Genomic DNA, 15,749 nt, shown 5'->3' on the forward strand with positions numbered 1-15,749 from the left:
TTATTTTAAATGAATTGTAATTTACTTTAAAAGTATAATCAGAGATAAATCTATTAAATTTGTCACAAAATTTCTTTATACATAAAAGGTTAAGTTATAATTGGTAATAATAATTCTTACTTTTCCAGGAGCCTCCTTTGCACAAAGCATTTCCATGTATTTTCTCATTTTGTGTAACTATGCTTAATTCATGTGACTGACAGAAAATTCTCTTGAAGTTCTTTTAAAAGTATATAAAGTCATTTAAAAAATATTTTCTTAGTTTTCAAGTTATATTTTTGGAAACAAGTTAAGCAATATATATAGATATATATAAAGAAAATTGTACATAAGGAAAATTATATAAAGAAATATTAATAGTTTTGCGCCTCTTCCCTCTAATCCTTTCCTCTGAGGCAGACTCCTTTTAGCAGTTGAGGTTAAGTAAAGACAAATGTATGTATACAATCATACATTCATAATCGTAGACTCAATTCCATGGGTGGAGGAGCCTGGTGGGCTGCAGTCCATGGGGTTGCCAAGAATCGGACACGACTGAGCGACTTCACTTTCTTTCTTTCTATTGTTCCTTTTGGAGAAGAAAATGGCAACGCACTCCAGTGTTCTTGCCTGGAGAATCACATGGACGGAGGGGCCTGGTGGGCTGCAGCCTATGGGGTTGCAAAGAATCGGACATGACTAAGCAACTAACACACACACAGACAAGATGTTACAGAAATAGTACAAATAGTTCCATGTACCTTTCCTCAGTTGACCCCCAAAGTGACATCTTAACATAGTTGTAGTTCACTAGCCCAAACCAGCATGAGTCACATCCAGCACTGATATTGGTGTATTACTGTTAACCAGACTACAGACTTTACCCAGTCATCTCCATTTTTTGACCTTTATTCATTTGTATCTGTAGTTTTATGCAATTTTATCTCATTACAGATTGTGGAAACTACCATAATCAAAGCATATTACACCTCCATCCTATAAAAGTACTCCCTCATGTTACTTCTTTGCATTTGGATCCACTTGTTGTTATTGTTTAATCACTAAGTTGTGTCCGACTCTTTGTGACCCCATGGACTGTAGCCTGCCAGGCTCCTCTGTCCATGGAATCTTCCAGGCAAGAGTACTGGAACGGGTTGCGATTTCCTCCTCTAGGGAATCTTCCCAACCTAGGGACTGAACCCACATCTTTTGCATCTCCTGCATTGTAGGCAGATTCTTTACCACTAAGCCACCAGGAAAGCCCATTCCCCCATCCCAATTCTGTCTCTATCCCCAGCAATGACTAATCTATTCTTCATATCTATAGTTTTATAATATTGAGAATGTTATATAAATGAAATTATTCAGTGTGTAAAATTTTGAGATTGACTATTTCACTATGCTCTTGAGGTCCATTAAGTTTTTGCATGAAGTAATAGTGGGGTTTTTTTATGGTAAATAATATGTAAAATTTACTGCTGAGTAGTATTCCATTATATGAATGTACAGTTTCAATTGCTTACCTACTGAAGGTATTTCATTGTTTTCAGTATTTTGCTTTTAAAAATAAGGCTGCTAAAAAAAATAAGCTGAAGTAAAGCTGCTATGAATATTTATGTACAGGATTTTGTATGAATGAAAGTTTTATTTCTTTGGGGTGAATGCCCAAGAGTGTGTGCCAGTGCAGTGTCTGTCTCTCAGAATCAACCAGGTTAGAGCCACAGGGTTTGGTTTGAGTTCCCCCTCCCTGTGCCTCAGTCTGGAAATGCCCTTCAAGAATAAGCTAGGCTATTGTAGGGTTGACTTCATCTGTTTCTCTTTCCTCAGGGATCACGGTCCTGCTCTGCCTGTTTCCTAATGCCTGATTGTAGTTTTCATATACTTTATCTGGTTTTCTAGTTGTTTATAGCAGAAGGGCGATTCCTATAGCACTTAATCCCTCACTGGCAGAAACAGAAGTGCTCATATCCTATGATTTCCTTTTCAAGTTATTATTTCTTTATTCCTCTGTGCAGTTCTCTGAGAGAGCTTTTTAGAGAAGATTTTCAGCTCCTTAACTCACTCTTTAGCTTTACCCTTTTTGCTCTTCAGTCCATCTGTATAAATACTTGAACGGAATTCTCTTCTGATCGCTTTCTTAACTCAATTTCTGGCTCTGGCTCCACCATGTATGCGGCTCCAGGAAGAGAAGTGGGTTGGAGGGACCTGCCTGCTATGGCTCCAATAACTCTACAGATTAATAATTGTCTTTGCTGAATATATAGGTCATTCTTAAATTTGGAACTTTAGAATTCTAAACTTCAGAGGAAACCTTCATGAGCATCTAGTCCAACACCCTCACTTAATAAATGGGAAAAGAGTCTGTACACAAGGCCTCCAATTTTCAGTCTGCATTATTTTTCCATTGTTGCCTGCCACATAAATTCTGTGCTTGAGGGTGCATGTATAAAGTGAGATTAATTTTGCCCTTTCCATACAGGGTTTTCCTCATATGAAATGTACTCATTTTTTTCACTGTGTTATATTTTGGATTTGTTGCAGAAAAACTGCCTTCAGAGTCAAGTAAAGAGAAAGATTTCAGTGATACCCCTGACGTTTGATTTCCAGTTGGAACTTGAAAAGGATATTGCTACCTCCATATCTAAGACAAACTCAAAGATCACAAAAGACAGATCATATGGCACTAAAAAAACAAAAAGGTTATCATTATAACTACCTGCAACTTTCAGTCTGAAGTTTTAAAGCATTATTTTTATTGACTTAGATTGTGCAATCTATATTAAATGTAAGCTTTGTCAACATAGGTATATTTCATAATGGTTATGAGTTACAGTATGCTAGATTAGTATTCTGAATACTGGTTTATAAAATATTTATTATAATATTTCACCATTGTAGATGATAATTGTACATAGTAGTTATAATTCTAAATGTTTAAAGAAAGACTTCTTGAGCTTTATTATATCAATCCAAGTTAATATCAGGATTTATTTCAAGCTTCAACCAATATATTGCAAAAAAAAAAAAAAGATATTCCTAGAAAACTAAGTAAGGCAGTTTCTCTGTGTACTTACAAGGGGTAGCCTGAATATGTAATAATTGGTCTCTCACTGGCACTATGCATGTATGTAATGAGGTATATTTTTTTCTAGGCACTAGAAATGTGGAGGAGATCCAAGACAAAAGAAATAGTAAAATGTAGAATCAATAAGACTTCAAATCAACTGGGCATTTGTGGTAGTATCAATACTGCTGTTACCTTATTTATTTTTATTCTGTAGTAACTCAACTTTCTGGTGGGCTTCCCCAGTGGCTCAGTGGTAAAGAACCTGCCTGCCATGCAGGAGACCTGGGTGTGATCCATGGGTCGGGAAGATCCCCTGGTGAAGGAAATGGCAACCCACTCCAGTATTCTTGCCTGGGAAATCGCACTGAAAGAGTAACCTGGGGGGCTATAGTCCATGGGGTCACAAAATAGTAAGACATGACTTAGCAAATAAACAGCAAAAACAACTCAATGTATTAAGGGCAGTTTCACAGATGACAAACCCAAGTCTTGGTGAGCTAAAATGATCTGCCCAGAGTCACACAGCTAGCAAGGGGCAGACGCTAGATTTAAATACTAGCTAGATTTAAATTTCAGAGCCTACATTCTTATCATTACCACTTTCTACAGACTGATTTCCAGCTTTTGGTCTTGGTGACTAGATGTATTTTGGTGTTTTGTACTTAGGTAGGGATCATAGGTTGAAAAGCAGATTGGGGTGGGTAAGAGATTAGAACAAGAAATGCTGAGCTTTGGGACATCCAGGTGGTGGTATCTAAAAGACAGTTGAACAAACATGTCTGAATATAAAGTAAAACAAGACCATTTAGACTCAAAATACAGCTTACTCAACTGTATTTTTGTTATTTATGATTTACCAGGAAACATGTCAGAACATGTTTCCATTGTGCAGAAAAGGAGTTTGTTTCTAGCACAAATAAATATTAATGGTTTACATACTTTAGCTTTATCACAAACTTCTTTCACTACTACTTTGTTTTTCTGTAGATATGGCCAATACTTTTACTTCAAAATCATTTATAGATCTATCCATGTTAAAATAGAATATTTTAATAATACATAGAAAAAGTTGCATAAAATAGAAGTTGGGCCCCACTCCTACATGAGCCAACATGTCAGATCTGATTCACACAGATTTCAGCTCAGCCTAAAACTTACATCATAATCATGACCCACCAGTACCAGAGTAACTCCTACCAACTGCATGCCTTTTTCATTTTTGATCTCTAGTCTACTGCTATTCAAAGTGTTATCTTCCATCTGGCAGCATTGGTATCACTTGGCAGCTTGTTTGAAATACAGAATTTTCTGACCTCATCCCAAACCAAAGCTGTAGTTAACAAGATCCCCCAGGTAATTTCTGTGGACACTATCAATTGAGAAGTACTACTCTAGCCTTTCAAACATGGAGGAATCATTAAATACAGATTGTGGGGCCCCACTGGCAGAGTTTTTGATTCTGTAGGTCTGGGCTGGGGCCTGATAATTTGCATGTCTGGTTAAGTCTCCAGGAGACACTGATGCTGTTGGCACAGGGACCACCCTGCTCTAGCTGTGCCCCCACTGTAATCATGCTGGTCAAGAAGCTCCATGCTTCTTCTTGAATATATGGATATCATAGCAACACTCAACTTGGTGTTATGATCACCTAGATGAAACATACCTAGGGTTGAACTGTAGTTGAGTTTTGTTTTCAGAACAGTGGTTTTTAACCCATCTGCATGTTAGCCAGAGAGCTTTAAAATAATTGGATTCAACTTTAATTAGTTTGGAGTAGGGCCCAGGCATTACTATTTTTAAGGTTTCTCAGATGATTCTGAGAAAAGCTAGGATTGAGAATCATTAAAATTCATAGGGCTGCTTTCTCAGTTACTCTTACTCCCAGAGAGATCTTTTCCATGTTACTATTAGCTCAAGATTTCTGCATTTTTCTTGTATAGGTGGGAACTGATAAAGGTGATGGCCACAAACACCCAAAATTTGCTGGAAGGACATTCCTGGGATTATTTTACTGATAGGCAGAGAGTTTTATAATCATTTGAAAATCTCTCTCAGTCTTTTGCCTTTCATTTGTCCATGGTCTTTAAAACTTGTCAGCAAACACCAAAGCTACTCTTCTTTGCAACTTTTCATAATTGGACCTTTTACAAAAGAGCCATACTCATTTTAACAAAAGTCTTTTTAAAAAATTACCTTGAACATAAGTTTTAAAAGAGAAAAAAGTGATCTCTTCCATACTGGATTCTCAAGTGAAAATGGCAAATTTACCACTTATTAAGTGGTAAGATCTAGGAAACAAGTTAGGGGTAAGTAGACATATTAAGAATACTTTTTCTTTAGATTAATAGGGGCTTCTCATTAGAAAAATCACTTTCCTAAAAATAAATCCAAAAGAATATTCCTTTTAGAAGTATTTTCATGATAGAAGGATAAACTTGCATACAGGAAAGATAATGAAATATGAACAGAGAATATGATTACAGCCTATAATGAAATTTAATCAGTCAAATTCTGTCTTCCTTAATTCAATATACATGTCTTCTACTCTGTGTGACATTAGCCTGGCATAGAGATTAAGAAGATGGGGATTGTTTGCCACCGGTTCACTGCAAAAGAATCTTCTCTCTCACTGCCTGGTGCTACCTGAGTCCCAAATAGCTTGACCTTCATAGTTGCTGCAGGAACCCACACTCACTGAAATGAGTAAAGAACCTGAGGGTCCAGGGTTCAAGTCCCTGTTCGGGCGCCACCTGCCGAGGACCAGCCCCGGCTGATCCAGGGTATTCGAAGGAGAGACGGCGTAGGCGAAGATCAGGAAACAATTGCTTAATTAAATGTTAATTAAGGATATAAAGAGTAATAGGATGAGGATAGCTCAGTGAGGAAATTCAGTGGAGAAAAGAGGCTGAGTGGCTTGGTTTACGCGGGAGACCAATAAAACTTCAAGACAAGAAGTTTGCACCACTTACGTAGGCCACAGGCGTCCTTCCGTTCTCCCGAAGGAGAGGAGACACTGAGGCCTCCCCGGTCGGATCTTAGAAGCCCAGGCATAATTAGTAAGCATGGCGGCTTCCGCGCTCCAGATGGAGACTCAGCCAGAGTGAAAGAGAGAGAGACATGGGGAGACCAGTCTTTCGAGGAACTGATCCCAATTCTTTATTTTCCAGAGTCTGTTTTTATACACTGAGATGTTATACAAAAGTCACGTGGGGACAGCAGTCCTGACTTTTATTAAAGTCAGGTGCTTCACACAAATGTATACAGAGGTCTTAGGGGTGTTACATCATCTTCTGGCCAGGGGGGCCTGCTGACAATTTACGACCCTCTCCTTGTGACAGCGGTCAGTCAATCAGGACACTTATTTCTCCAGGGCTGATTATTCTCAAAACAGACGCCACCCAAATAAAGTTACATTCCTATAGGGTGAGGGTGTAGTGGGTTTTAGTTAAGGAAAGAATTTACTTAGCCTAAGGTCTAACGTGATTAATATCAAAGGTTAATACTTATTCCTTCTATATATTCATTAATGTGTGTAAGGGCAGGGGATATGGAGACTTAGCAACAAACATTGGCTCAACAAATGAAAAACCCTTCACCAACACAATTTCTAATTAGCCCACTATACTTATAGTTTTCTAACTTCTCTAAAGAACCTGTTTTTAGAGGGTTTAAAGCATCTCGTGCCTCTCACGGTTGGGAGGCTGTGAGCAATCACATGTGGCCGGACGAGCCTGTCAGGCAGGCTAGAGAACCTTCAGAGGAGTTTGTAGGTTAAAACACTCTTGTCACACCCAAGAGTTTTTATTGACTGGAGCTCTAGGTTAACTCCTTCTCCGAAAGAGGTGGTGGGGGACAGCCCCCCGTAAAGTCAGAGGTGTAGGTAAGAGCACAAAGTAGTAAAGTAGGCAGGCTCTGGTTATGGGGGTAGATGCTTGAGGATTTCCAGGGGGACTCCTGAGGCTCGATCCCGCCTTTGCGTATGTCGAGCCTCCTTCCTCATGACCCTTGTCACGGGCAGAGTACCTCACTCTGGCCCCCAACAACAGGCCATTTAAGGGGACTCATATGAAGGAGGGAGATAAAACTAAACTCTCATTAACAGGTGACTCCTAATGAAACACATTTAAGGGAGGAAACAGAGGAAACTTTACAAAATCTCTCTCAAACAGGGGGAAAGGGGATTTAGAAAAAAAGACTTTTTAAATCAAAAACTGAGTAGAGAAATTAAAAATAGAATACAGATGAAGACTGCATCAATAATCTAGACGATCAAATAAAGACACAATCCTATAAAAATACCACCCCCCCCGTCACCCCCTGCCACAAAATGAAAATAAGGTTAAAAAGAAACATGTAGGTACAGTTTTAGGATACTCAATATGGAAATATACATTTAATAACTAAATCAGGAGAGCAAGAAACAGATGATGAGGAAATAAAAGAATTATAAGAAAAAAGTGTCATTTAAGACAAACTTGAATTTTCAGATCTAAAGCTTTAGCAAGTACTAGACTTATGGTAAAATTACTCAATTTCAGACAGGGGAGAAAACAGCAGTTAATTACAAAGGAAAAGATAGCAAATAAGATTCCTGTCTCATCTGTATCTCTGAGGCTAGAAAACGGTAAAACCTTTCCAACTTTTAAACAGAATGGCAATCCAGAAATCTGCTATTTGGGTGAATCATCATTTATATTTGAGAACAAAACAGAGACAAGTTTTTGGACTTGAAAGACTTTAGAATGTAATCTGCTTATTTATTCTCCCTGAGGAACCTACTTGGAGAAATATTTTTATCCAAATTTAAATTAAATATGAATAAAATAAAGATCCAAACTGAGTATCTTTACTACACAAAAATGTATTTGAAATTTTCCCATGGTGCCTGAATGAAACTCTGGATTTCCATCTCAAAATGGCTACTCTATAAAAACATAAAGCATTCCAAAGAATTACCAGGCAAGTGTTCCCTAAGAGATTTCCAGTTGAGAAGAGGCAGCCTTAGCTCAGCTGCCATGCTTCCACCTGAACGGTACTTTCTCTGGTTTTCTTTTGTGTGCCAGTGCCACTCGCATGGTCCATTCCAGGCCCCTGCAACAGCCTTCCTTTAATTCCAGCCCATGCAGCACAAATCAAGGCCTTTCCCTGTGTCCCCTTTAACTCAACTGCAACAGGATATAATTTCACAGGGGATTTTTCTAACTATAAGACAAAAAGGGGGAGAGGAAGAGTTGAATTTTTTACAAATCCACATAGCCCCAAACCAATACAACTTAAAAAAAACAGATTTATAATTTAATGCTAGTGAAGTCACCTACCAAATTTATAACTCCAAGTCCAATTCCTCATATTTTTTTTGAGAACACAGTACTAGGAACACAAGTTTTATTCCTAGACTCTTATCCCCTCCATTCCTTCTTTCTACTGTTGGGAAAACTCTCCACAGGTGTCTTGTATTTCTGTACATTTGTGAGCAAAAGCACTGGCTGCCTTTGTTCCTATCTTTTCTAGGACGTTTGTATAGCAGACAGCCTTGGAAGACAAAGAAAGTGCCCTCTTCTGAGCAAGAGCAGGAATATTGCTGCTGCTGCTGCTAAGTCGCTTCAGTTGTGTCTGACTCTGTGTGACCCCATAGATGTCAGCCCACCAGGCTCCCCTGTCCCTGGGATTCTCCAGGCAAGAACACTGGAGTGGGTTGCCATTTCCTTCTCCAATGCATGAAAGTGAAAAGTGAAAGTGAAGTCGCTCAGTCATGTTCGACTCCTAGCGACCCCATGGACTGCAGCCTACCAGGCTCCTCTGTCCATGGGATTTTCTGGGCAAGAGTACTGGAGTGGGGTGCCATTGCCTTCTCCGGAGCAAGAATATTACTGCCCATTAAAAAGATCTGGGTTCCCTAAACCCAAGGTTCCAGTCCTGTAACATAACCCAGTGTGGGTGCTGATGTCATCTGGCCTTCTGCTTGTTGCCCTGTGGAACTGGGGCTCAGAGAATTCATGCAGAAGATCCCACTCCTATTGCTGTGTGTGATAAATAGTCGGTTGTCTCTGAACCATCAGTCTCCTGTCTTCCAAAAGAGATGAAATTGTGTCAGGCCAACTTGTTACTTTGTAAGTAGGGTCAAATCTCTGACTTTCCACAGCTCTCCACACCTAGTTGGAGGGAAGGAGCTAGGGGTAGAATGACAGAAACCTTGTTGCTTCTCTTAAACTGAGTGGTACACAAAATTGTGGCTCATTCCTCAATGACTAATAGAGTATTCTTATCCAGTTGCCTCTGAGCTTAGAAGGAACCTATATCACAGCTATTTTATCTATCCTGTAAGTCTACCTGCTTCTAGGTAGCAGGATTTATAATTTAGTTATACCTAAACTAAGTCCACAAAATTAATCCATATAATAAAATTTTAAGTAAGAAGGAGAACAACATGATAAGGGACTATGTAAGCTAAAAATGAAGTGATTATTTGAGGACAGAGTTTATGTAAAGTTTATTTTACAAGTACCTAGCACTTAGTTCAGTTTTTCTTTTTTTTTTTTAATAAATTAAGTGCACATTTACTAAAGGACCAATAAATAAGTAAATAAAGCTGTCATCTCCCAGGAATTCCACCAAACTTTGCTTTCCTCTCACAAGCACTTTGAATATTTAAGAGTATTTTGCAAAATTAGCATGTTTAAGACCTCCCCAAAGAATGTTAAAATGACCATAATTTGAGAAATTGAAAGGCACAGTACTAGTAATGGGAAAGGAAGAGCTATAAACATGGATGTAGAAGAAATTAAGATAATTATGAGTACATTGCTTCCCAGTGGCTCAGTGGGTAAAGAATCTGCCTGCAATGCAGGAGATGCAGGAGACACAGGTTTGATTCGTGGGTCCAGAAGATCCCCTGGAGGAGGGCATGGCAACCCACTCCAGTATTCTTGCCTGGAGAATCCCATGGACAGAGGAGCCTGGCAGGCTACAATCCATGTTGGATGCAAAGAGTCGGACATGACTGAAGCAATTGAGCACACGTATAACTATGCTGCTTTGAAGCATGAGTCTGGTAATGGATGATCTGGGAAACTATAAATGGTGAAAATAAAATTAACAACAAGAAGAAAACATAAATAAATCAATAGCTAGAAAAATTTGAGAAAGCCGTCAGAAAACTATCTTTTACCAAAGCACCACCTTGAAGTTGTGTCAAGGGTGAGTTTCTTCAAAGAACTATTTAAATGATTTTTGAGCATAGACAAAGATGAAATACTTCCAATTCTCCTCATAAAGATAACTTTGATCCTCAAGTCTGACCATAAGAATGGGCGCAAGAGAGATAGCAGACAGAGCAGACAGAAGAAGGCTAGAGATGTGGAGAAGTAGTTCAGATGAGACAGATGAGACATGAAGGGGCCTTGGAACTAGGACAGACGTGATGAGGAAAGAAGCTGTTCGATTTGGAATGTGTTTCAAAGAAAGATCCAGTGAGATTTGTTGAGATATCAGGAATGGGAAATGAGAGAAACAGAAGTCAAAGATGACTGCAGAATACACTTGAAATCTGAAAGAATTGGTATAGACCATCTTATTTATGAAGCAGAAACAGAGTCACAGATGTAGAAAACAAATATACGGATACCAAGGGGGAAGGAGGGGTGGTGGGAAGAATTGAGAGGTTGGGATTATATACACTATTGATCCTGTGTGTGATGTGGATAACTAGTGAGAACATACTGTATAGCATATGGAACTCTACTCAATGGTCTTTGGTGACCTAAATCGGAAGTAAATCCAAAAAAAGAGTGGATATATGTATATGCAGGCTTCCCCAGTGGTTCAGTGGTAAAGAATCCGCCTGAAAGGCAGGAGACACAGGAGACGAGGGTTCAGTCACTCAGTCAGGAAGATCCCCTGGAGGAGGGCATGGCAACCCACTCCAGTATTCTTGTCAGGAAAAATCCCATGGACAGAGGATCCTGGTGGGCTACGGTCCATGGGATTGCAAAGAGTCAGACATGACTGAAGCAACTGGGTACTCACACACAAGTATGTGTGTGGCTGATCCACTTTGCTGTACAATAGAAACTAACACAAAACTGTAAAGCAACTATATTCCAATAAAGGGAGAAGGCCCTGGCACCCCACTCCAGTACTGTTGCCCGGAAAATCCCGTGGATGGAGGAGCCTGGTGGGCTGCAGTCCATGGGGTCGCAAAGAGTCAGACACAACTGAGTGACTTCACTTTCACTTTCCACTTTCATGCCTTGGAGAAGGAAATGGCAAATCACTCCAGTGTTCTTGCCTGGAGAATCCCAGGGACGGAGAAGCCTGGTAGGCTGCAGTCCATGGGGTCGCACAGAGTCAGACACGACTGAGTGACTTGGCAGTAGCATACTCCAATAAAAACTTTAAAACAGACAGAAACGGACTGGAGTGCAGAATTTGGGCCTAACCCTCTGGTTGAAAGGAATTGAGAAAACCTGGGTGAGAAAGAGATTGGGAAGGAAGTGAAAGCAAACATTTGGTTTTGAATATAGGTTTGAAATTCCCGTAATACATCTAACTGAAGAAGTCAGAAATCTAGAATTCAGGGAAGAGTTTGGGGTCTGTACTAAAATCTGTAAAATAGCAATCTATAGATAATATTTAAAGGTGGAGGACTAGATGATATTAATTAGAGATGAGTGTCTGAGGTCTAAGTCATAGTATTTAAAGGTCAGAATTACCATGAATTATATGGTAGTATTAACTTCCTTACATACCATCAATAGTCAAAGAATTTAGAGGATAAAGTTTTTGTTCACAATAAACATATGTCATGATCCTATCTGGTATACTGTTCTGGAACCTGAACTGACCCTAAATCCATATCCCACTGCTTGACTAGATTTGGCAGTGTTCCTAATATTAATTTAACACATTTCTAAGGTATTTCTCTAAAAGGGTCAATATAGCTTTTGAACAGTAGTTTCCTGAGTGCCCTCAATCCTGTAACACCAGCAGTTTTCTCTATTTCTTTCTTACTAATATTTTCAGTTTCTGCTTAATCAGTCCCTATCTTTTACACTGTACTATAATATATTAAAACAATAACATTCAAATTTATATAACTGGGACTTGACTACATTTCTTCAGATGTATTTTTTAAGTTATTTTATAAGTTTTCTGATTATTTTAATTTAGATTAATTTTCTTTCTTTCAGATATGTCTCCTTCAAAAATATGCCTGAACCTAAAAAAAGTGATTTTCAAAACTCAAATTTAAGACCACCCTTTTTGCCAACAAATATAAAAACTCAGGAAATCAAGTCAATAGGTAATGTTTTGTGTAACATATTTGGCTCTCTTTTGATGTATTGAATGCTTTTATTTACTACTTTATTATTTATTAGTTTGTCTTATAGTTCTTATAATTTGTCTTATAAGTTCTTACAATTTGATGCTTCTGTTGAAAGCATTTGCTTGAAAAGGCTTGTGAAAGATTTCAGTGAGCTATCCAGAAGGATTCCCTAGGAGAAAGAGATGATAAATACCAGAATAGGCAATTTGTACAATTCACAAAAAATTCATATTTTTATGTTTATTTTGCTAGAAAGAAAATCTTTGGATTTCCTTTCAACTCAGTCCTGAATTTTCTTATTATTTTTTAAAAAATCACTCAAGTCTGGACATCTTGTTTAGTAGAAACTTACTTTATAGGGACTGTAAAAGAATTCACTTTCCTAAAAACTTAAGGAATCTGTAAGCTAGGAACCAGCATTTTAGTTCCTCAGAGAATTTGGGTGTTTCATGTCATCTTTGTTGTTCTTTCTCTGACATTGTCAGAAAAACGTCTAATTGTGTCGTTCTCATCAACAACCTTGACTGAGACGCCTTGCTTCCATGTTGTCCATTTGCCTCATTTCTGTTACTCTTCATAATCTGATTCCTCAGAAGATTTGTTTACATATGCTGCCTCTACTCCTTCAACTTTTGTTCAAACTTCAACCTGCTGCAATTTGGTTTTTGCCTCTACCATCCTACTGAAGCTACCCTGAATTAGGGTACCAATGATCTCCATGTTGCTAAATCCAAAGCATTTTTGTTTTCGTTCTCTTCCACTTCTCAATACCAGTGTAGTTAGTTCGTCACTCCCTCCTTCTTAAAACTCTGTTTTTCTGCTATCTCACCTCTTCTCAGTCTCTCTTCTAAATTTCTCTTCTCCATCCTTAAGGTACTGTATTTGCTGAGAGCGCAATCTTGAGCCTGCCTCTGTTTCTACACTGTCTCCTCTTAGGTAATCTAATCCAGTCTTATAGTTTAAAATACCATAGAAATACCATTAAATCCTTCATTTGTATCTCAGTCCAGACTAATCCTCTGAAGAACAGATGCCCATACTGAACTGCATATTTGATATCTCCACTTAAACTTCTCACTACATACATCTTAAATCTAATAACCAGAACTGGTCTCATGACTCCTTATCCTAACTGCCCTTGAAAACTTTCTCCCATTCCCCTGCCCCTCAACAGCATTCCATTCTCAGTACTTTGATCAAAGTGCAGCAGGTTACTCCAGTCTAAAACCTAGAAGCCAGGCCCTCTGTGGAGGTTCAGTGGTTAAGACTTCGCCTTCCAGTGCAGGGGGTGAAAGTCTGATACCTGGTCGGGGAGCTAAGACACATGCCTCACAGCCAAAAAACCAAAACATAGAACAAAAACAATATTGTAACACATTCAATAAATGCTTTTAAAAAATGATCCACATAAAAAATCTTTTAAAAATAATAAAATAATAAAGCCCTAGAAGCCATCCTTCATCTCCCCTTTCCTTCCTCTCCAAAGTTCAATACATCGACAAGTTATTTTCATTCTAACTCATCTTGAATTAATCTATTTTCACTGTTTCTGCTATCACCACTGTAATCCAAATCATCATTTGTGTGTGTCAACTATAGTGGATTGCTGACAGGTATTTCTTCTTTCATTCTTGCCTTCTTTCTAATCAATTTCCTTCTTTTTTTTGTTAAACCATTTTAAGTTATGAAATAGCATACATTATAAAAACTGAATATAGCATAAAAGATGCAGTGTAACAATCAATTATAAAAATAAACACCTATATAACCATATTGCAAGTCAAGAAATAGACCATTGCCAACATCCCATAAAACCATTTGACCTTTTCCAAACCACTTTTCCCTTCCTTGTCCTTGGGGGTTACTACTGTTTTGGTTTCTGTAGTCATCACTTCCTTTTCTTTACATTTTTACCATCTATTTTTTGAATCTCTACAAAATATAGTTGGCTTTGTTTTTACTGTACATGAATGTAATCATGCCATATGCATTCATTTGTATTTTCTCTTTCTTTCTTCTTAGCCTTGCTTGTAGCATTCACTCACATTGTTGTGTGGAGGTATACTTCTTTCATTTTCCTTGTTGTTAAGTATTCCATTGCACGACTATACCACGGTTTATCCATGCCACTCTTGAAATTTGGGGATTTACTTTGTCATTGCTATGCTGAAATGAATGTTTTTTTATGCAGCCTGCTGCATTTGTGTAAAAGTGTCTTGAGAGCGTATATCCAGAATTTACATTACCGGGAATGCTTATCTTCAACAATAGATGATGACTACTTTCATCATATATTGGATGATGGTAAAAGTGTTTTAACCAACTTATGCTCTCATCAGATGTGTGAGGGTTCTTTTTGTCCTGCTTTCTAACACTTGAAATTGCCAATTTTTCATTTTAGCAATCTACTAGGTATTTAATAGTATACCATTATGGTTTATTTGCATTTCTGTGACTACTAGTAAGTTTGAAAATTTTTTCATAAACTATTGACAAATTGGATTTATACTTTTGGAAACCATCCAAGTTTTACCTTATTTTAAATTTAGTTTTTTGCTCTTTTCTCCTTGATTTTTAAATATATTCTTTTTACTCATTCTTTGGTTTTTTTTTTTTGAACATAATAAAATTTCTTTATAGAAGATTTGAGAATATAGAAAATATGTTGGTTTTGTGTATTGTGAATATATTCATCTTTTCTGTGAGTTTTCTTTTCTTTCTCTTTATGTTGTCTTTTTCATGAATGGGAATTCTTCTACTTTAATAAGGTCAAAAATACAAAATCTTTCCCTGTTTGATAAGTACTTTTTGTTCCATATCAAATAAATCTTTTCCTACTTTGTGGTCCTGAATATCTTTTGCTACTTACCTATCAATAACCTCAGATATGCAGATGACACCACCCTTATGGCAGAAAGTGAAGAGGAACTCAAAAGCCTCTTGATGAAAGTGAAAGTGGAGAGTGAAAAAGTTGGCTTAAAGCTCAACATTCAGAAAACGAAGATCATGGCATCCAGTCCCACCACTTCATGGGAAATAGATGGGGAAACAGTGGAAACAGTGTCAGACTTTATTTTTCTGGGCTCCAAAATCACTACAGATGGTGACTGCAGTCATAAAATTAAAAGACGCTTACTCCTTGGAAGGAAAGTTATGACCAACCTAGATAGCATATTCAAAAGCTGAGACATCAGTTTGCCAACAAAGGTTCGTCTAGTCAAGGCTATGGTTTTTCCTGTGGTCATGTATGGATGTGAGAGTTGGACTGTGAAGAAGGCTGAGCGCTGAAGAATTGATGCTTTTGAACTGTAGTGTTGGAGAAGACTCTTGAGAGTCCCTTGGACTGCAAGGAGATCCAACCAGTCCATTCTGAAGGAG

At 38.0% G+C, this 15,749-nt stretch overlaps 1 protein-coding gene across 6 annotated transcripts in view; it reads left to right on the forward strand.

The window, feature by feature from the left end:
- C3H1orf141 (chromosome 3 C1orf141 homolog) overlaps nucleotides 1-15,749 on the forward strand; it is a 49,688-nt gene that overhangs the window by 15,313 nt on the left and 18,626 nt on the right. For 3 of the 6 annotated variants that reach the window (XM_061411662.1, XM_061411660.1, XM_061411661.1), the window contains 2 exons: nucleotides 2,521-2,678; nucleotides 12,235-12,347. In XM_061411662.1, coding sequence (XP_061267646.1) covers nucleotides 2,521-2,678; nucleotides 12,235-12,347 — 271 coding nt within the window. The remainder of the gene's footprint in view (nucleotides 1-2,520; nucleotides 2,679-12,234; nucleotides 12,348-15,749) is intronic. The other 3 variants (XM_061411666.1, XM_061411665.1, XM_061411663.1) reach the window with 1 other exon arrangement.

The sequence above is a fragment of the Bos javanicus genome, chromosome 3 (genome assembly GCF_032452875.1).
Source record: "Bos javanicus breed banteng chromosome 3, ARS-OSU_banteng_1.0, whole genome shotgun sequence".
Classification (NCBI taxonomy): domain Eukaryota; kingdom Metazoa; phylum Chordata; class Mammalia; order Artiodactyla; family Bovidae; genus Bos; species Bos javanicus.